Below are 23083 nucleotides of genomic sequence, written 5' to 3'. Positions count from 1 at the left end.
AAATTCTTCACCCTTTGAGTAAGTACCCAGTGTCCTTCCAGCTTGGAATGTTACTCTCTGGTTCCTGCAGACGTGCTCCACATGTGAACTCTCAAGGCAGGTCTTCAGTGGCACCCTCTTTGGTCCCTGAAAGGCTTTGTGACTAAGCAGGCTCTCTCAGCATAGCTGGAGTCCTAATGATCAGGCTGGACCTTCAGCAGGATGGCCAGGAAGGCAGGGAGTCATGCCTGGCTGGGAACTTCGCCTTCTGGACAAAAGCCCAGGCCTCTGGGCCCCAATCTATTTATACACTCCCCAACCACCATATGGACACACTTCTCCAGGGATTGGTCTGCATAAATATTCAAGCTGCCTATTCCACCCACTATATCCTGGAAAGAAACAAGGGGAAGCAGTTAGACCTGCAGCCTGCAAACCAGGAGCTGCCCAAAGCAATACATTCTGGTCTGCTCACAGGAGAGCCTCCTGAACCATACCAGGCCACAAGCCCTCAACATGAGAGGGGTGCTTTGGAGCAGGGGAGGCCCTGGTTCAGTAGAAACCCAAGGAGGCTTTTGTTTTGTATATATGTATACACTGTATAAAACTGCCTCAGTGTGCATGCACAGATATAAAGATCACTGTAAGTTTGGGTTCACACATGTGTGGTCATGTTACACACACTATATCAAGAGTTAACACACATCCCGTTGTGACAGCCTATTCATTTTATTGGGCTGCCTAAAGCACCAAAACACATAAAAAAATGTGCATGTATTATTTTTTGTAACACAACACATAGTAATGCATTACCTTGTGTTGTACTGCTGCAATAAATAATTATTGACAAGGTGAATTGGGTTGCTGTTAAGAATGAATGACACCACAGCACACAAGTTCCCAAAACGCAACAGTTTGAACCCATAAGACATTTTTAATTTGCCAAATGGTATTAGTATATTTTAGATTATTTCCAAATGATACATGCTCTTGGATGAAATGGAATTTAGATAAATATACAGCTATTTTTTTTTCCTTTTAAAAATAAATGTGTTTTCATGTAACGGATTAAGAGCCTAAGGCGTATATGGAAATGTGACAGGGAAAGTAGAAAGTTAATTACTGTATGTGCTTTTTTAAATAAATACAGTCATTTTAACAAACACAGTATTATGGGTGACTCTCAATGTGAGACTAAAATTAAAGAATGTTCAAAATGATAACAAATGCAACACCTTTTTTTCATTCAGAGCCACTAGCATATTACTTTTTTTGGAATACAGTGCAGAAACTCTTTCTTCAAGTTGTGTATGCGGCTGAAATCATTTACAAGTTGGCTTTGTACGGAAACAGCTAGTTAGAGTTATTATTTTTTTTTTTTTTTTCATTTAACACAGTGACATCCTGGCATAATGCGCTGAAAAAGGCTTGAGAACAGCTGGATGAATTAAAGTATAAAAATCAAGTAATAAATAACACCTTTCATGTAAGCAAAAAGGAAAAAAGCCAGTCTGCAGTCCATGTTACCTTGCTGTTATATGACAAATAAATGCATGATGGGAACAGGAATGTTAATTTACTTTTTTATCCTCCTTTCAATCATTTACATTTTCATTTCACATGAATACCATATTCGAACAACCTTATAATCAAATGTACAAAAACACCAGGCTTCTCAAGTAGTGGCAACATGTTAGAACAGACCCCCAGAGACCTGTAAATACATGTACAATATAAAAAGTTGGGCTGTCCCTAATAAAGCATACATACAGTACGTTGTAGATGGGGCACATATAATAAGAGTGCATTTTCATCATTCATCCATGGGCACATACAGTAAGAGTGCATTTTCATCCTTCATCCCTTGCAAACTAAACAGTAACATTCAGACAGTTCAGACTTGAAAATAAGAACGCTTTTAATGATGATATTTAAGACCCATTTACATTTGTGCGGTGTGTTAATGCATGTGTATCAACATATTAGCGTGTATTAAAATAGGGCAGCCAATTGCAACTAAAGGATGACAATACACCAAAATGTTTCAAAATCTGGTTGTGTATGATTTTTTGATGCAATGCACTGCAGTGCCTTATGGTGAGCATGGGCATCCTCAGGTAGGGGCAAGGGGGGGCAAATGCCCCCCCCCCCCTGGAATCTCAACTTCCCCTTTCATGTGGTTGTTAAACCATTTTATACCATCCTGTCTGGTCTGTTTAATAATCATGTGTGCCCGTGTGTCTGTGTGTCTGTGTATGTGTTTTAAAAAAATAGGCCTTTCTTTACCAGTTTTCAGAGGGCCGAGCACTGCTCACGTGACCCGTCAGCTCTCTCCTCTCCCCATCTGACAGCTGCCTTCAGCGGGCAGGGCCAAGGATTCCTCACTGATGTCAGTCAGGAGGGGAGGAGGAGGGGAGGGGGTGAGGAGGAGAGAGGCGGTGGGTCATATGAGCGGCGAGTGGTGCTCTGAAAACTTGTAAAGAATGGCTTATTTTTATAAAACACAGACACAGGGGCACACAGGATTATTAAACAGACTGTAGACAGAATATAAAACTTTAAATGAAATTACAGCAGCAGGAGAGGAGGGCGGGCACTGACACAGGAGCAGACAGGCATGGAGATTGATGGGGAGAGAGGACAGGAGGGCTGCGCATGACAGAGGCACGTAAACTGACCACAGTGTCAGGGCTCAGCAGCCATGGTATACTGTGGTCAGTTTACAGAGGGGAGGACATAGCCAGGGAGGATCAGCCAGGTGTGATAGAAGGGGCCAAATTGCACAACAAAGCACTGTGCTGTATAACATGCTTTAAGGGAACAGGATACATTTTTTTTAGGTTAAAAATGCTTTAAAAATAAATTCAGGTGTTTGCTCTTTAAAAATAAATACTCAAAATAAGTATAATGACTAAGCCCCTCCCCTTCATGACATCGTTGAAAAGGGGCGGAGAATGGGTGACCAAAAATGATGCCCCCCCCTGAAAAAAGTTCTGCGGACGCCCATGATGGTGAGTTGCCCAGCATTGCAGCCTGTTGCCTTAAGCCTAGTATAGCTTCGGCCCATGTGTACTGCAGTTGGTCTGTCAAATTCAAAAAAGCTCCCTGTCGAAGGGGCATGATTGAAAAAGGTCTACCAATGGACTCCCGATCAACGGAGAGTGCTGACCGGTGTGTTCTGGCGGGGGGGGGGGGGTGTCCCCCTGTCAGAACACAATAGAAAAACAGGGGATATCGCTGTACTAACATAGGATTGTTAGTACAGCAGTTCCTTCTGAGCTGTCAGGTTTTTTTTCATTCAGCCCTGCTGGGTTGAATGGGGAAAAAAATGACTAGTGTGCACAAGGCTTTAGTGCGCTGATATGCTTTTCAAAATGCACAGATGTAAACTGACCCCTAGCTTTTCAATATATTACAATACAATATGCTCTTGTTAGCCAAATTCCTTTAGCATTTAAATATGATTCTGAAATATTTACTGCTGAAACCTCATGTCATCCATGCTGTTTTTAAAAAGTGCATGTGAGAGTAGACCTACAAGTTACCTCTTTCCTAGTTCATATTGGAACACGCACAAGAAAGTACCCATTACCTAGATGTTACATTTACACCGTGAGAGCTGACACATTGGGGTTGATTTACTAAAACTGGAGAGTGCAAAATCTGATGCAGCTGTGCATGGTAGCCAATCAGCTTCTAAATTTAGCTTGTTCAATGAAGCTTTGACAATAAAACTTGGAAGGTGATTGGTTTCTTGCAGAGCTGCACCAGATTTTGCACTCTCCAGTTTTAGTAAATCTAACCCAATTGAGTAACGTATCTTGGACATCTTTTGATGGGTTAAGCCATGCGTAAATTGGAGGTGAAGGATCTGCCATGTCTATTCAGGTGTCATGGACTCCTCTATGTATATGGTGTTTAGGGTGTTTAGATGCAACGTCAGAGCTAAATGGTGTGTATGTGCACTGTGTGCCCTTAGCAAGAAATGGACCTACTCCAGTTGGGTACCATAACTTCCAATAGACATGGAGTTGGCAGGCACACCTTTTAGAGTACAGGGCTGGAGTATAGAGGCTGAAAAGAGATGGAAACAGCCAAGCCTTGGGCAAAGCAGGGTAATATGCAGTAAAATTTGCATGTTAAAAATAATGCTAGTGCCTTGGGGGTAGGGTGGCACTGTGACTGATATAAGTGATCTTACACTCATTGATGCCACAGCACTCCCATCACAGCAGGGCCATCAACACCACTGTAGGCTCCTTCACGTCATAGCAAGCATGCATTTCTATGCATTCTGAATCACACTGTGTTTCACTGCACTTATAACCTGCATTACAGGGCTTTCCCTTCTTTTTTTGTAACTGCAAATGTCTTATTTTTTCCAGCAAAAACCAATGCAGTGCATTTGTGTAAACTGACATTTTAGAACATAGGGTTTTGTACCTTATTCTTGCATTGAGACTACATTGGGCAATGCAGCCCAAGGCTGCTGGTGTGAACAAATCTCCATTTAAGGCTCTCTCTCTCCGATTTTCAGGTGGACCCGATCGGGTCACCCATTGACCTCTATGGGGAGGCGGATGTCAGCAGAAATGTGTCCGCTGACACCCGCCTGGCCTCCAATCTGACAAGATCTGCTGAAAACAGTTGGATGGCGATATGTTTGCCATACATCAAGTGGGTCGGATCGCATGGGATCGGATGAAAATGGACAGCCATACAGGAGAGCAGGACTCTAACAGGTTCGTCTCTGCACAGTGAGCTGAGACGGATCTGTCATCCGCCTGCTCAGCAGGGAGCAGTTTTTGGAATACAGAGTAGGATTAAAATATTAATATCAATAAACTGTTTTAAATTTCATACAAATATATATTTGGAATTAAATCGTTATAATTTTTTGGCAATAACATGGTGTGGGTGGATTTCTGCCCCTCCAGCCTAAATCTTAGAACAACAGAGAGGTGAAGCCTCCATTATTCTACATGTAATATCCTACCCCCATTGTGTTTAATTGGTTAGTGGGCATGGAGGAGGAGGGAGGGACGGGGCTGTCATTTACCACTGTGTATACACCCACATGTGTAACTATATGGTCACAAGGGCTGCTCAGATGTGATAGGAAGGAAAAGTTCAGCATAGAAATGTACAGAAAACTGAGCATGTTCAGAGTTGCCACCACAGCTGCAAAATCCCTAACCTAATTGGGGACATGGACAGAAGGTGGAGATAAAGAGCAGCAGGATCAACCACTTTTTTTGCAAAATACAGAAAACAAATCTCATAATGACTGAGTGAGTATAAACAGCATGTAATTCACCATTTAAATGTATTTATTATTTTAGTTTTTTTTTTTATGATGTGTGTTTAGTGACACTTTCTCTTAGGTAAACACTAAGGCTTCTTACACACTGCAGCTTGAAAAATCTCAGTACAGCTTTTTTTTTTGTTTTACTTGGCTAAAAATCAGCCCATTATTTGTAATGTACCTATGCACACAGGCATGTAAAGAAGCGCCGCACATTCTTCAGTAAAAAAACAAAATCTGCTTTTTTGGTCAGTTATTTATGCCTCATGCGCACAAATGCATGCAAATACGCACAAATGTACAAATGCCCATTTACATATTGTGAAGAACAAGAACGCGGGGATACGTTTTCACTCATTTGCTAAACTGCGCAAAAGCCTATACATGAAAATGCACGTAAATACGCGTAAATACATAAAGAAAAAAAATGCCCGAAAAAGTAGATGCTCAAACAGGAGTATCATATGCAGGATGCCTTAAGCCTCGTACACACACAACAAATTTCCGCCGACCAGTCGTCCGTCTTTTGTCCAGAGTGGTGTCTGTTGGTTGGAATGTGCTCCAGACTGCACACGAATTTTCCCGTACGACAGAATTCTACTTCAGAAGTGATGTCATGTGTTGGATTGCTTTCTATGTGTTCTTTCATCTCTGAGCATGCCTAGTCTTGCTCATAAGATTTTTCCCCATCGAAATCTGTACTAATGAGACGAAAATCGGACGTGTTTTGACGGTCGACAAAAATTATATGGCCTGCACCAGGATTTTTTTTGGCCGAAAAGTCAGAGTCGGTTGTCGGAAGCATCATACTAACAAGCCGAAAATCGGCAGATCAGTCATCGGACGAAATTTCCCGGCCGAATTTCTTCTCGTGTGTACGGGGCTTTAGAGACGATCTGGAGAATTCATAAAGAGTACCTATGATACGCTTTAAATGTCATCATGCCTCATTAGACCCTGCTGCACAGTGGTTGTGTTTTACTGCTCTCTCTCATAATACAAGTCTAGGGGTTGATTTACTAGAGGAATAGAGATCAATCAAATTCCAGCTTTCTTTTGGCAAAGCTTACCCAAACAAGCTGAATTTAGAAGCTGATTGGTTACCATGCACAGCTGAACCAGATTTTGCACTCTCTAGTTTTATTAAATCAACCCTAATTGCCTTTAACAAAGTGAAGGTTCACAAGCTTATGCCTCGTACACACGCAACGATTATCGGCCGACTGATCGTCCGACTTTTGTCCAGAGTGGTGTTTTGTTGGTTGGAATGTGCCTAGACTGCACACAAATTTTCTCGGCCAACAAAAATCTACTTCAGAAGTGATGTCATGTGCTGGTTTACTTTCCATGTGTTTTTTCTTCTCTGAGCATGCCCAGTCTTGCTCATCAGATTTTTGTCTGCCGAAATCTGTACTGACTGACGGAAAATTGGCCTTTGTGTTGACGGCCAACAAAAATTTTATAGCCTGCACACCAGATTTTTTTCGGCCGAAAAGTCGGAGTCGGTTGTCGGAAGCATCATACTAACAAGCCGAAAATTGGCCGATCGGACGTTGGCCGAAAATTCCCGGCCAATAATCGATGCGTGTGTACGAGGCATTAGGAAACAAGGTGAAGCTGCCTTCAATTTAATCATACAGTTACATAAAAGACAATAAACTTCTTTTATTTCTTTTGGTTATCAAATTCTTTGCACATAATTGGTTAGTCCAAGTAAACACATCATTATCCTATTTCCTAAGTTAATATTGGTCTCACACCTGTAGAATATTGTTCAAATCTTCAAACCAGAAAGTGTAAAATCATTTGTCCAACCATTTGATGGTGCCTTCATGGACTTAACTAATTATGAACAAATTATCATGCAAGTACTATGTCAATGTCTCTATTTACAGATATTCTACTCCTGGATTAACTTTGGCATGTGCATAAGACTAGTTACAATATTTTCTATCCAGTAGCACATTCAATTACTAAAAAAAAAAAAAAAAAACGATTGTGCATAGTGTCCCCTTTAACTCTTAGGTATTTGAATAAACATTCTAAAAAAAACTATTCTCGAACAAAATGGCCAGCTTTAATACAAAAGCATTTTGCCAAGTGAACAGTCTCTCTTTGTTCCAGCCCCTGTAAGTCATCTAACTCATTGCAAACAGTGAATAGCATATGGGGAAGGTATAACTTATCTCAACAGTTGTTAAGCAGAGGTAAAGAGTAATTGTACTTTGCCTATGGTGGATAAACTACAAAGCTCTACATTTAATAGAATAACTAGAATGTATCAAGCATGTAAACTATATAGATGCAGTATACTTTCTCTTTGAAGGAAGAAGCAAAGTCTATTATGACATGCAAATTCATTCAAGTATACTGACCGTTTTACTGCAAATAAATGGAAAAACCTGTAGGTAAATACGCTACTTACTGTAAAACCCCACTGGGGAAAAAGTCATAGGGATAATTTAAAATACCTAAAAATTATATAGTTTTTTTTTATCTATAAAACTAATATTCAAAGGCAAATATCCACATTAGCATACATAATTTTTAACATAAAATAAAAAATAAATAAAAACATTAAGACAGAATTGTATACCTATCAGTCAATCTATTTTATTTTTTTTCCATTTAAGTGGATTAATACAGAACCGTATTATATTAAGCATTACAATTAATTAATCTTGCTGGTCAAGTTAGATGCCTAATATACAGTAAGCTCTGTATGCTCTAAAGTATACAGGCAGAAAAATACACAGGCAGCACAGCATAGATCTTGGCTCAGCAGCTCTTCTCACCTTTAAAATTAATAAGAGTGAATTAATTCCATATAATTAAAGGCCTCAGAAGGAGTTCCTAATTCAACAAATGAGTTCCATGCACTGCATGCTCATCAAATGCAAAATAATTTAGTAACTAGCTAATTAATTTGTAATTGACAACACTGTCCTATTGCAGAGGACTTTTTTTCATTTGGCTATCTCTCAGTAGCTGGTGGCCTTGGTGCTCTCTGGAATCATTACATTAGTCAAGCATAAAGCAGTTCTTCATGCATAACTTTTATTGGCAATTCGCATGACTTTCTTTTCTACATTTTAATGTTTCAAACAGTGATTGTATTTAACTATATACATACGCAGCAAAAATTAAAGCCTTGCTTTCCATTAGAAGAAAGTGCTTCTAAAATACAGAAAATATTTTCGTTCCTAGCACGTTCGCTAATGGAATGTTTCCTATCCTCTAAAATTCGAACACTCATCTGTTATAAGAACGTATACAAGTAGGGAATAGCAGTAGAAGGGTGAGGGGGGCTTGGCTCCCCCCTAGAAAAAGCCTAATGGAGTTAAAAGTTGTACTTCCTGGGGAAACAGAATGCAATAAGGGTGAATACATGTGATGCCAGATGCCACCAGGCTATCCAAAAGCAGCTATGTAGGCTGGGACATTTTCGTGATGATGACTGGCGCTTTTTCTTCTGTCATGCATAGCAATTTTTATGTGAGTATTCTTATTTTATATTTAAAAAAAAAAAAAAGTTTAAAGTATTACACTATATGTTTCTCCTATGCATAATGTATGAGGGCAAGTGGAATGATGATTATATGAAAAAAACACAGACCGGTTATAAGAAAGCATGGAAGTCTGAGGAAGAATGATCATAGCAGGGCCTATTGCAGCTGTGAAGTTTTCCCGTTTTTGGGAAAACGCCCAAGGCTTTCGACTAGGCAGTGAAGGAGAAGCAGCAGAGCGACAAGCTCATCTCTCTGTCACTCTGCTTTCTCCTTTCATCAGCATGCTTGTTAGCACATAATCCGAATGGATCCTTATAATGCTTCTCCCTCTCCTTCTCTCCTCTTCTGCGAAAGGGACTGCAAAAGGCTGCTACCACATCAAACTTAAGTGCTTACATTAACCACTTTAAGACCGGAAGGATTTACCCCCTTAATGACCAGGCCCTATTTTGCTTTTCGGCACTGCGTTACTTTAACGGACAATTGCGCTGTCGTGCGACGCTGTACCCAAATAAAATTGACGTTCTTTTTTCCCACAAATAGAGCTTTCATTTGGTGGCATTTGATCACCTCTGCGGTTTTTATTTTTTGCGCTATAAACAAAAAAAGAGCGACAATTTTGAAAAAAAAAAAAAACAATATTTTTCACATTATGCTATTTGACATTCTCAAAAAAAAAATTTAAAAAAATCAAAATTTTTTAACATTTTAGGCCAACTTGTTTTCAGCTACATATTTTTGGTAAAAAAAAAATCGGAATAAGAGTATTTTGATTGGTTTATCGCGTCTACTAACTACGGGAAAGATTTATGTCATTTTTAATGTTTTTTTTTTTTTACTAGTAATGACGGCGATCTGCTATTTTTTGCGGGACTGCGACATTGCGGCAGACAGAGCGGACCCCTAACTGGCATTGTTGACACTTTTGGGGGTACCAGTGACATTACTACAGTAATCAGTGCTAAAAATATGCACTGTTACTGTAATAATGACACTGGCAAGGAAGGGGTTAACAGTATAGGTGATCAAGGGGTTAAATGTGACCCTAGGGGAGTGATTCTAACTGTGGGGGGGTTGGGCTTCTGAAATGATCATAGAGACATGTGATCCTATATAGCAGGATCACATGAGCTCTGTGATCATCCGAGGGAGAAGGACGGTTGGCTGTGTTTACAACAGCTCTTCTCTCTCTCTGCGGGGAACGATCGAGAGTGTCAGGCGGCAACCGGAGCCGCCTGACACCCGCATAAGCTTCCCAGCTGACGATCAGGGGCGGGAACGCGCCGGCGCACGCTCGCCCCCTAGCTCCTCCCAGCGACATAGATCTACATCATTTTGCCTGTACGAGCCATCCTGCCGCAGTAAATATACAGGAGGCAGTCGGCAACTGGTTAAAAACAATGCATTTGTTAACACAATAATAAATACAGAAATGCATTCTTCTTTGTATTTGCCTAGAGTTCTGCTTTAAGCCTTTTAACACAATTTCTTTTGTGTTAAAAGGCTTAAAGTAGAACAGATTGAATTTAATTATATGCTCTATACACCAGTGCATTATATACCAGCTGTTATAGATTGTGTGATCATAGAGATTGTTGGTCATAAGAATAGACACCATAAAAATAGCCAGGGGGTGAATTAATGGAATCCATGCCCTAGCTTTAACCTAAAAACGGTCTGGCTAAAAGCTAGCTATATCATTACTGGTATACTACTTGAGGGTATGGATGTTTCTAAGTGCTTCATTGCATTTGTGTATCACGTGGTGTCCAGTAAGCGAACATTTGCCATAGAATCATGCAAGTCACTGCTATATATAAGCACGTATATGTGTGTGTGTGTGTGTGTGTGTAGCCCACAGCAGAAATCAAATAGCACTTAATGGATTCACTTAGCAAAACATTCAATTTTAAGCTTTCTAAAAAAAAAAAAAAAAAAAAAAAAAATTTTGGAATTTCATCTTAAATGATCAATCTTTTCAGAAGCAAAAAACACTTTTTATTTTAAATCACTCTTTAAGCAAGAACGCATTAGCTGGGGACAAAGAAGCAGTTTATATGGAAAATCAAAATAACATTCAGCCATTCTGCTGCAGCATTGTAAAATGTTTAATTGGACAAGAAACACATTTGGTAATGTAATAACAGAACATTATTCTGCTTTGCAGCTGCTGACTAATGAAGTGAAAAGTATCCTTTAGCTTTAATATTTCCACATATTGAACATGATTATTCAGGCAGCAGGCATGTTGTAGCATTATACGTTTTTCTTTTTTTTTTCTAAAAGTCCAACACAGTGTGAAGCATACATTCCTGATGTGCTCCTGTAAACTTCCATTTTATCTGGCAAATTACTGTTTCTCCTCTTATAACAATGTAATAGTATGCACTTGGTCCATAAAACTATGCATTGCAGGCAGGGAGTCTGAGCCATGACAGATAGCATTATAGTAAGAACCTCAATTGTGTAAAGAAATGCAAACATATTAGGAATTGTGCCACTGCCCTGCACATAGACTTTTGGACCCGGAGACGTGCAGAGACACCAAAACAAGCATGGTGGCACCAGGAATTAGGAACCCAGCTGCAGAAGACAATTGAGTGCATACACAGGGGAAAGGGGGGGGGGGGCACAGTTTGGCATCTTACCCTGGGCACTGAATGACTCTGTCCCAGTGCTGCTCTGTGGAATACACTTTCAATATCTGGAAGATTTAAGAGGTGCAGCAACTATTGTACTATACTTACTGTATGATGGATCAGTTGAATGAGTTTAATAAAATAGGTATTTGGCCAAATGATCAGACAGAGAATAGCTGTAACTTCAAAAACAAGTGATAAAAACAATCATGAAAAACAGGTTCAAGGTCGCAACCCCAGGAAACCTAGAAGCTGTGGGAAATTAAGTTAACCACTTCTGACCATATAACATAGATATACAGTGGAAAGGCGGCTCTGCTATGCCAGATCAGGTACTAGCTACATGATCTGGCACTACCAGGTAGGGGGCACCTGCCGCCGGTGACCCGGCAGTGCTGTAATTAAACACAGCAGATGTTGGTCAGTGGGCCAATGGATTACTGCCGGCACCCGCCGATCATCAGGAATTTACACAGGACAGGGCCCTGCCTATGTGAACAAGGCAAAGCCCTGTCCTGTCAGCTGGGAAGTAATGTTTTTATTTTCTTTCCCCACAAAGCAGGGAATAAAATCCATTACTTGCCTTAGTAAAAGCCCCTCACACAGTACACCAAAATGCTGGCTAGGCACACATTTAACCCTTTAATTGTCCTAGATGTTTAACCCCTTCCCAGCCAGTGTCATCAATACAGTGACAGTGCATATTTTTAGCACTGATCACTGTATTAGTGTCACTGGTTCCCACAAAGTGTCAAAAGTGCCAGTTAGTGTCCGAACGTATATATTGGCCTAAATTTTCCAAGAAATAAAATTTTTACATTTTTTTTATTTGATATGTTTTATGGTAGAAAGTTAAAAAAAAAATTTTTTTTTAATTGTCGATCTTTTTTTGTTTATTGCACAAAAAATAAAAAACAAAAGGGTGATAAAATACCAACAAAAGAAAGCTCTATTTTGGTCAGAAAAAAGGACATACATTTTGTTTGGGTACAGTGTGGCATTACCGCGCAATAGTCTGTTAAAGTAACGCAGTGTTGTATCACAAAAAATGGCTTGGTCATGAAGGGGGGTAAACCTTCCAGGGGGCAAGTGGTTAAAGGAGCCTGCTCCCAGGGCTGGCCCAAGACATTGTGCTGCCTGGGTCCAAGAATGAAATGCTGCCCCCCCCCCCCCCAAAAAAAAAAATCACGCCCAACAAAAGGCCCCCACATCCATTTTTTTATATAATTATAACCTTTGGAAAATATTATGTATACTGTTATATTCTTTCATAACTCACCACCGGACCGGTCCACCAATCATCCACTGTCTGTCCTCAGTCCTCATCTCATTCCTGTGTCTGCAGTGCCCACCGCCCTAGAAGATCCAGCCTGCTCTGAATGACATGGAGTGCTCTGATGTCTATGGTCATTGCGCACAACACAATAACGTGAGGGACGTTTCCTGGAGGAGACACTCAGCCTCCTCATACTCATCAGTTTGCACTATGAGTATGAGATGGGGAAATACCACCTGTAACATCCCGCAAACTGATGACACCCAAAACTACTGTAAAAAATAAAATAAAATTGGGAGTCAATTGGCTGCCCCTTTCCAAGTGCTGCCTGGGTCCAATGGGACTCATGGTAGGGCCGGCCCTGCCTGCTCCTATATCCAAGCATGGTGAGTAAATATGCACTCCTCTACATGAACATGACACTAATGGGCCATACACACTATAAGATTTTCTGAATACTTTTTCCTTCAAATTTACCTTTTCTATGTAGTGCAAGGGCCTGCCAGATTGCATACAAATTGAAAGTATTTAGGTTTGACCTCATATTATATGGTTTTGGTAAGTCTAAAGGAAAAAGTCTTCAGAAAATCTTATAGTGTGTATGGCCCTTAAAACTTGTTCTCCAATGGTCATAAATATTTGGAATATGTAAAATCACACATGGACATTTCATCACTGGAGTGTCTGAGAGGTATTTCGTTTTTGAGCAACCAAACACAATCATAGTTTCACTTAGTTTGTGTAAATGATTGTATTTATATGACTCAGAATAAGTACATTAACATGAGACATTGAAAATATTTCACCATTGTTCCAAGGTATAATTTTACTTTTTAATTTTTGCTTGATTTTAATACAAATAATCAAAGTTGAGTAGGAAGGCTCAATTTCATAATACCTGGATTGTACAAGGATGCAAAAAGTTATTACAAAATGATAACTGAATCCATAGTCAACCATGATAATAATGCCCACAGAACTTTTGTGTTACAGGATATAGAAAATAAAATCACTGTGCAGCAAAAAACTACCTTGTAAGTGTGTTACTTTGTTTGGCTTCATAATTGAGCCCCAGCATCATCACAAAATCCAAGTTACAGACGGCACGCTGGAGATAACAACCTCTGCTCTCTATGTGGGCGCAGCAGCCACTCTCGGCAAATCCCCATCTTAGTTATAAGTACAGCTCTACAATCATCAAGGAGTGTCATTTTCCGATTGCACAGATGTAGTTGCGACAAAGCAAGAGCCATGTTGGACCACTACTTATAGATAGCTGCTCTCACACACACAGCAGTGATCTTTATCTGCAGCTGAATTTGGAGGGACTGAATTTTATGCAGGTGCTGAGGCTCAATGATGACATACAATGCTAGATTTTGCTGTAGCCTGATTTTAACTAGAGCCTTCTACATAAACCTCATTTAAACCTAAAGGATAGCAAACCTCAACTAACTAATCTCAACTAACCCCAGCCAAGTGCAATTGAATGATGTGCATTGTTTTATATAATTACACATAAAATACTTTACAAAGCTTACCTAGGGGCAAGAATAAAGCAATATGTTTTGTCCATTTTAGATTCATTTAGACTGGATTGGTGGGCAGTCAAGAGAAGGTGAGCATGTGCTGATAATCAGTCTACCATTAACATAAACCTGTTGCCTAGTCATGTATGCACAAGGCAACATTTTGGCTAATACTTACCTAAATTAAAGTGTTACTAAACCCAGGAGCCTGCATTCACTAAATCTGGTCTCCCACAGTACATAAAATAAATTAGTAAATAAAAGCTGCTAAATACCTTTTCTCATCATCAGTTAGAGCACTCTTGTGACTTCTGTCAGTGTCTAGTTAAAGCTTGTAGGAGGAGCTTTTATTCTCCTCTGATTGTCCTATAAGGCTTCAGGACCCCTGACCCTCTGCCTGGACAGTGCTGATTGGCCCTGCGCTGGTCACATGCAGTCTCCCAAGAAAAATAAACTCTCTAGCAATACACAACAAACTAAGCATGTTGTCCTCTAGCCTCTGTTCTATCAATAGATGAATTGGGGACAGTGGAAGAAGGGGAAGATCAGAGAAGACAGGATCAAGCAGCATTTTTAACCACTTCTGGACCGGGAGATTTTTCCCCTTAATGACCAGGCCATATTTTGTGATTCGGCACTGTGTTACTTTAACAGACAATTGCACGTTAATTTCATGCTGTACCCAAATAAAATTCATGTCCTTTTTTCCCACAAATATAGCTTTCTTTTGGTGGTATTTGATCACCTGTGCGATTCTTATTTTTTGCGCTATAAACAAAAAAGTGCGACAATTCTGAAAAAAAAAAAAACAATATGTTTCACATTCTGCTATATAACATTCCCAAAAAAAAAATTTAAAAATTAATTTTTTTTAACATTTAATGCCAATTTGTTTTCTGCTACAGATTTTTGGTAAAAAAAAATCGCAGTGAGCATATTTTGATTGGTTTGCGCAAAAGTTATCGCCTGTCATTTTTTTTTCTTTTTACTAGTAATGGCAGCGATCTGCGATTTTTTGTGGAACTGCGACATTGCGGCAGACAGTTCGGACCCCTGACTGACATTTTTGACACTTTTGGGGGGACCAGTGACATTACTACAGTAATCAGTGCTAAAAATATGCACTGTTACTGTAATAATGACACTAGCGGGGAAGAGGTTAACACAGTAAGTGATCTAGGGGTTAAATGTGTACCTAGGGGCGTGTTTCTAACTGTATGGAGGTGTGGCTTGTGAAATTATCACAGAGACCTGTGTTCCTATATAGAAGGATCACAGGTACTGTATGATCATTCAAGGGAGAACAGTCAGCTGTGTTTACAACAGCTGCCCATCCTTCTCTCTCAGTGGGGAGTGATCGTGGGTGTTAAGCGGCAATCAGAGCCGCCTGCCCCATGCATGCAGGCACGAGACCAACGTATACCTATGTTGGTTCACGCAGGAGGGCCGTCCTGCTGCAGTATAACTGCGGCGGGCGGTCAGGAAGCGGTTAAACAATGCAAGATTAACCTCTTAGGTTTCACTATGAGTATAACAAGCATGCTTTACTGCATATACAGACTGATTCTACTTATGAGGGTTTAGTAACACTTTAAATGTATTGCCCTTTAGAAACAAAGGGACACTTGCTTAGAATTGAGCTTGCTATAGAATGATCATTCAATATGCCAAAAACGCTTCTGGAAAAACTTGTGAGACACCTCTGAAGACGTCTAGCCAATGACGAAACGCGTTAGTTGGAACGCACGTCGTGACGCCATACGGGCTTAGTGGAACGCAAGCCGGAACTACAGCTCTCCACTTGCAGTTCACGTGTATGACGGCGGTTTTCGCTCATTTTTATGGAGTAATATTCACGTTTGCCTCACTGTTTGATACCATTTGTTTTTACTGAACCTTCCTGATGTTTTTTTACCTGTTTTTTATCACCTCACTGGGATTGTATTTGTTGGAGTGACCGGGGTTGTGTGCAATATTAAACCATTTCCAAACAGTACTGCACTATCCGTTTTTTTTATTCCTTTTATTATACACCCGTGATTGGAGGTGACCCAACAGGAGGATTATCATTCCAAGAAGGAACATTTGTGTTTGAAGGAGATATACCCGCTTTGGAGACTACTAGCAGTAAGAGTGGTACTGCAGAGGGATAGCTCTATTCGCCAGGAGGGAGCGCACCCGGACCTGGAGAGGGTCTTTTAAGCACGATTGGTCTTAATGCCGTAAGGCATATAGGACCCACACTTTCCGGTGAGTTTGAAATTTATCTATTTTCCATGGTGAAGGGATACCTGGGAAAGAAAGAAAGAAGCACCTGCACTTTAATATCTATTTATATATATTTTTTGGACTGTTTTTTTTCACTTAGAAGTCACACTTTGGTGGATGATACCTTACTATGGACTGTTTGTTATAATTCATGAACTGTTTTTGTGCACATGAACTTTTGCTTCTATTTATTAATAATTTTTTCAGATATCGTTATTTTTCACATTACGGAGCACAGTATTAATTTTATATTTTATTTATCTAATTAGCACTATATTCCAATATTTACAGCAAGTTTTGTTTATATTGTGGTTTTATATTGTCATTTTTACTTTCTCACATTTTCGGTTGATATATTTTAGCAAGCGCTATAGGTAATCACTTACCTTTGATTACTATATTTCATCGTCAGCTTTAGCACTTTACTATAGCAGCTGCAATCTATTTATTCACTTTCATCGATTCTTAATATTTTACAATATTATCACTAGGTCCTCAAACACCTTTATAGGTCCCCTCATTTGGCGCATGTAATATACTTTGTATATTTTTTTCTAACAATTAGCAGGTAGTCATCCTGAGAAACTACTACTATCAACAGCCAAACCAATAAGTCTTGGTTAAGCTGACCTTTATTCTATGTTACTAGTGGTCATTCTATGAATAATATTACTCAAATGCTATTTCTAAGCTTAGTAGGATGAATGTGGAAGGTGACAGGGATACTTAAATAATAAGTGCAAAACAGCAGTTGAAGGAATCTCATCTTTGGGCAAGGATCAAAATTGCCATGCCAAGACAACAGGAAACACATTCCATTACATTTGCAGTACCTGATAATGGGATTTTGCTGCCTGTGACGGGCCTGCGTGTCCCTTTGTGGCCATATTTACCGATTTGTCTATATATATATATATATATATATATATATATATATATTTTTTTTTTTTTTTTTTTTCTGAGAATTGTACCTGGAACTTTTGTGCATGAACTAGGTGTGCATGTACTGAATGTGTCTATATTTTTTTCTAGTAAAAAAGGAGAAAGTGTTATTAAAGAATAAGTTCACCTTTGGTAACATGTTACATGGTAAGACCATATTTTGGCTGTAACATGCAACATGTTACCAAAGAGCACCTACCTGCATCCCTCAGATCCCCCACTGTGACAACTGTTGAGGGATTTTCTCCCCACAGTGCTGTCACAATTTAAAAAAAGTTCAGCCATGCTGGGCTCCGCCCTCATTGCTGTCTAATCCTATCACAGCAATCTGTGAACATATGAACTACAACTACTATGTACCAACAACCACCACAACTACTATGTACAACAACCACCACAGATGGCTTGTAGTTTTCAATGAACTAGGAGGGTGCTGGGGAGCGCTCTCATAGTTCATTGATCTTCTTGTTCTTTAGTAACTTCCTGCCCATACAGGAGGTACGGGCAGACAGCTACAGTATACTGAGATTCTGCAGGAGCTTGATATTGCACCTATGATCAGCAGATGTGCATTTATTTATTTTTTTTAAAGGTGGACTTAGCCTTTAACACCCTTCATGCTGGTGCTTTAAATGGACTGCGGTCCAATGGTGCGCCCTCCGAATTGAGATCTCACAGACAGCTCACGGTCAACTACTGATAAATAGAAGCTGGTCAGCAGGACTCCCAATCTTGCTGAACCTTGATTGGCTGCAATGTGCTGATGTCATTGGAAATCCAGCCTGGCAGCTCCTGTTTGCCAGTAAAAAGGTTGATTTGACACAAATTAAATCTGTTTTTTAATTGACGCATGTCTATGTTTCTCTTTGAGGGGCAGTGCACCAACAAAGTCCCTCAGTACCTATTAACTGCCTTTTAGACAGTTACATTTTTACTTAAATGTATGGGATGTTGTGCTGGATATTGTCCTATTGGAACAGTGGCATCAAATATTAGTTGTAATCCTGTTTGTCACTAGTTGACAGTGAGTTGCATGGCCGTAGATAAGGGGGGTACCACCACCCCTCCTGTATGGGACCTAGGCAAGGAGGGGGCCCAGGCAAGCAGGGGGCCCAGGCAGGTGAATTGGGTTTGGGCAGGGAGGGTGATCAGCATGGTGGAGGCAATTACTGGAAACAAACAAACAATGTATGGTTCTCTGCAGCAGCTTAAAGCAGACTATTTCTCCTCTCCCTCCCTCTGGCTTTCAGCTGCTGCAGAGAGAGCCATATAGGGAATCGGTTCCAGTAATTGCCTCCCTGTCCACCAAAAGTTTCCCCCTGCTGCCCACTCCTGCCTGTGTACCGACACCCCCACAGTGCTGCTGGCTTCCCTCCTTTCCATGCCACCGGCAATTGCAAGCACACAATAGGATCCTTCTGGACGGAGAGTGGGGAAAGGGTCTGGTAAATGTCACAATTACCAGCCCCTTCCTTTTCTGAATGAACACAAATAGCTTTATCCGTTATTCATTATGTTCATTCATAACTGAAGCATAGTAAACTGTTTTGTTTTTGGGTTGGGGGGGCTGTCAGGTTGCCTGTATGGGGCCCCGTGGTTTCTAACAGCAACCCTGGTGAGCTGTCAGTAAGAGCTCACCAGAACAAGACAGAAACAAATTTATGCTGGGGCTGGAAACTAAAGCCACGTACACACGCAACGATTATCGGCCGACTTTTGTCCAGTGTTGTTGTGTTGGTTGAAATGTGCTCTAGACTGCACACAAATTTTCTCGGCCAACAAAAATCTACTTCAGAAGTGATGTCATGTGATGGTTTACTTTCCGTGTGTTTTTTTTTTCTCTGAGCATGCCCAGTCTTGCTCATCAGATTTTTGTCTGCTGAAATCTGTACTGACTGACGGAAAATCGGCCGTTGTGGTGATGGCCAAAAAAATTTTATAGCCTGCACACCAGATTTTTTTCGGCCGAAAAGTCGGAGTCGGTTGTCGGCAGCATCATACTAACAAGCCGAAAAACGGCCGATAGGACGTTGGCCGAAAATTCACGGCCGATAATCGTTGCGTGTGTATGAGGCATTAGGCCCACTTGCCCTGTTGCTACATGTATGCCTTAATGGGTTTAACAATGTAAAAATACAGCACTGTATTAAACAACAACCTTACCCAACGAACCTGAAAACCTTATAGAATAGTTTTAAAATAAAATAAGTTTTGCTACTATATCTATAGAAAGTTATCACTAAATGACCATTGGACAATTATATAAAATAAAACCATTCTTTAAAATAAGTAAGTTAGAAAACACAGTTTTTCAGTTTAACTTACTAGTAGAAACATTCTGGTAATAAAAATTCAGAGAGAAGCAAATTAATGCTGCTTTTAAAAACAGCCTAAATGTTTTATAGTTTCTAATGGCAGCGTTATTTAGATTTCTAAATCAATTCTATAGACATTTTTGTCTAAGTTTCTGAAGCTGGCAGAACCGCTAATATGCAAATAGACCAATCTCCTAAACCAGACACCCAGAATAATTTATTGGCTGTGCCACTCACCTTTAAGATAATTGGGAATTAGTTGAATTCCTGCTATGTCTGTGCTTTTGGACAGATACATGAAGCACTGCAAGGAACTTTTTTTTAAAAGCACAGCTTTATTTTTCCTAATTTAGGCCTGATTAACTATGACATGCTGAGAATATGTATAGGTCCTTTAATTCTCGGATATGTAGAGTTTGGTATTGGGGACCCACTAAACAAATGTTTTTCACTTCATTTTGCTTTTATTGTAGTTTTATGTGGGTTTGGTCAGTTTAGGGTTACATAGTAGCTCATGTACCAACACATTGCTAACAAGAAAGGTTTTGCCCATACAGAGCAAAACAATATGGTTTACCTTAATGCTGGACTCTGTAACAGTTTATACACATTTTTCTTTTCCTGCCATCAAACAGTGGCAAACAAATGGTACTTCCAGGTATGGGGAGCCTGTGACTCACCGGGGGGATTTACTAAAATTGGAATACTCCGAATCTGGTGCAGCTGTGCATGGTAGCCAATCAGCTTCTAACTTCAGCTTGTTCAGTTAAGCTTTGACAATAAAACCTGGAAGCTTATTGGTCTCTATGCAAAACTACTCCAGTTTTTGCACACTTAGGCCCCTTTCACACATGTGGACCATGCATCTCTATGGGGCAGCGGATGTCAGCGGAGACATGTCCGCTGACATCCGACCTGATCCTGTCCGTCAAATCCGGACGGATGGAAACCCTATTTTCCATCCACCTGGCGGATCGGATGAGAATGGACAAGCGGTCCGTTCTCATCCGATTCCCCCATAGAGGACAGCAGGGATCTGACACCTCCGTCACCGCACACAGAGCGGAGACGGAGTTGTCATCTGCCTGCTCAGCGGGGATCGGCAGATCGATCCCCGCTGAGGAAAACTGGAGTCCGCTGACGGAGCGGACAGGTGTGAAAGGGGCCTTAAGTTTAAGTAAATCCCCCCACTGTCCCTTCATCCTATGGGCCAGAGCTGGTGCTTGATGACTGGCTGCTAAGGCACACAGTGCTGTCACTTGCAGGCTCCAAGTTGTGTAAGCTCCATGTTATGACTTACACAGGGCTTTCTCTTTTCTCTCCTGGTGCCCAAACTGAACTGTAGAGAAGAGGAGGGATGAGAAGGAAAGTATATGTAGCTTAGATGGATGACGCAAAACAGAAATTGATGCTTGGCCTTGCATAAGTTCATTTTAAAAGTGTGTAAAATAACTTCTTTAATTCACCCTCATATTTGTTGTTAAAGTGGCTTTGCTGTACACCATTGCAGGACATACAAATTAGTGGGAGGAACCACCGAATGCAAGAATTTATTCAACCCGTCTGGAAGTTTTGAATACTTGTAGGAGCGGCTTTGTTTGCTGGAAAGGTAAGCCCTATTTCTTAGAACTGTGGTGACAGGGTCACTTTAACATCAGACAAGACACAACGGAATAAGTATAAAAATATGGAAATTACAATTGTCATTATTTTAGGTTTCCTTTATTGCCAGCTAAATAAGCATTAATCATGAATCCTTGCAGACATAGTAAAACCATATTATAGTCACTGATAGAATTGTACAATGTGTTCCATAGCACTGTATGGCTAACAAACACATTATTCTATTCCGCTTACCTTTTCGAAGCTGATGTTCTTCTGTAAACTCCAGGTCAAGCATAAGATCATCTTCATCCAATTCACAGGACCCCAAATTGTTTAACACATCCTAGAGAGAGAGACAAGAAGATGCTAAAACATCCAAAGAAACCCAGGTTGTCCTCACACATTTTAGGAATAGTCAGATTTTACATTATCACTGCCACCAGGGTCCCATGAAAGTGATAAAGGAAATTTCTTTCTGTGCAGAAATGCAACACACTGGAATATGTTTGCATTGGACTGAAATAACAGCACCATGCCATATCTGTCCAAGGAACTTGTACTGTTTTGTGGTCTTATTTACAACCTAATCATAGTTTCCCCCCAAGGCTGTGCAACTGCAATTTAAACTCCCACAACAGAAATGTAAATCATGAATTATCATTTGCAAACAACAGATTATTTTTAACAGCTAAAGATAAAAACTGTACACAATACACAAGGCTATGGATGATGGTGCAGTTCAGTCCCTGATATATGGGAACACTCAAACATAAAAATTGTCCATGGGACTTTATTAAAGGAATTGCACCCAAAAACAACAACTCACAGCATTCTTAAAAAGTCTGTTTTTTTTTTTCAAATACATAATTAAAATCATATAAAAATTACATGAAGTATATAAAAAAATGATGAGTAGGTGTATCATAATACATAGGCATATAGAAAAATCAGTTGCTATCCTAACACTAGACGCATTTTGTGAAGCAACGTTCACTTCTTCTGGAGATAGTAATATTTATTAGGATATCTGTAGAGAAACCATGTCATTAAAAGATAACAACTGGTCTTCGTGTTGGTTGATATGCAATTATGAAATATTTATATGCAAAAATTCCATCTTTATCCAAGGCCAATACATCAAGGACATGCCCCTTGGGTGTTTGAATAAACCCCCTGGGCTCATAGGAGATTGCTGCAGAGAATTGTTGTTCTCTGCAGTAGTCAGGACCCACCATGTGACCAAACCAAATATACCTGCCAAAAAGATATGTATACAGCGAATTATAAAAACAGCTTTGGGGATACTGGGGGTAGACTGAAGGTGTTGCTTGTGATGAAGAAGGAAGTGGGCTTTAAGACCTTAGCCAATCAAATCTGTTAAAGGGTTAGTTTACCTTTATATTAAAAAAAAAAAACACTATGCAGTCACACTCAACCATACCCTATGTTGCTCAGATCTTACAACCATTCCTCTCCTCCTGCAACATACTGTAGCTGCTTTACATGGCTCCATCCTCTTTTACTACTATGATGGAGCAGCCATTAGGGCAAGCATCCTCTAGCACTATAGAAGGGAGCACAGTCCTTTTCCTGAGACTAACAATACCCAGGGTGCTCCCTCTCTCTCGCCTGTCACAGCTGCTGAGCTCATCTGAGCTTACAAGGGGGGGAAGTGCACTGTGCATGCACAGCCCATGGGAAAAGAATGGGAGCACC

The 23083-nt window shown here is 40.2% G+C and overlaps 1 protein-coding gene across 1 annotated transcript in view; it reads right to left on the bottom strand.

Annotated features, from left to right (window-relative positions):
• CCSER1 (coiled-coil serine rich protein 1) overlaps positions 1-23083 on the bottom strand; it is a 1246501-nt gene that overhangs the window by 847819 nt on the left and 375599 nt on the right. Inside the window, exon 4 of the mRNA XM_082244166.1 lies at positions 21620-21710. Coding sequence (XP_082100292.1) covers positions 21620-21710 — 91 coding nt within the window. The remainder of the gene's footprint in view (positions 1-21619; positions 21711-23083) is intronic.

This window comes from Pelophylax lessonae (assembly GCF_965119305.1).
Source record: "Pelophylax lessonae genome assembly, chromosome: 1".
In the NCBI taxonomy this organism is placed as follows: Eukaryota; Metazoa; Chordata; class Amphibia; order Anura; family Ranidae; genus Pelophylax; species Pelophylax lessonae.
This window is presented reverse-complemented; position numbering and strand designations above follow the sequence as displayed.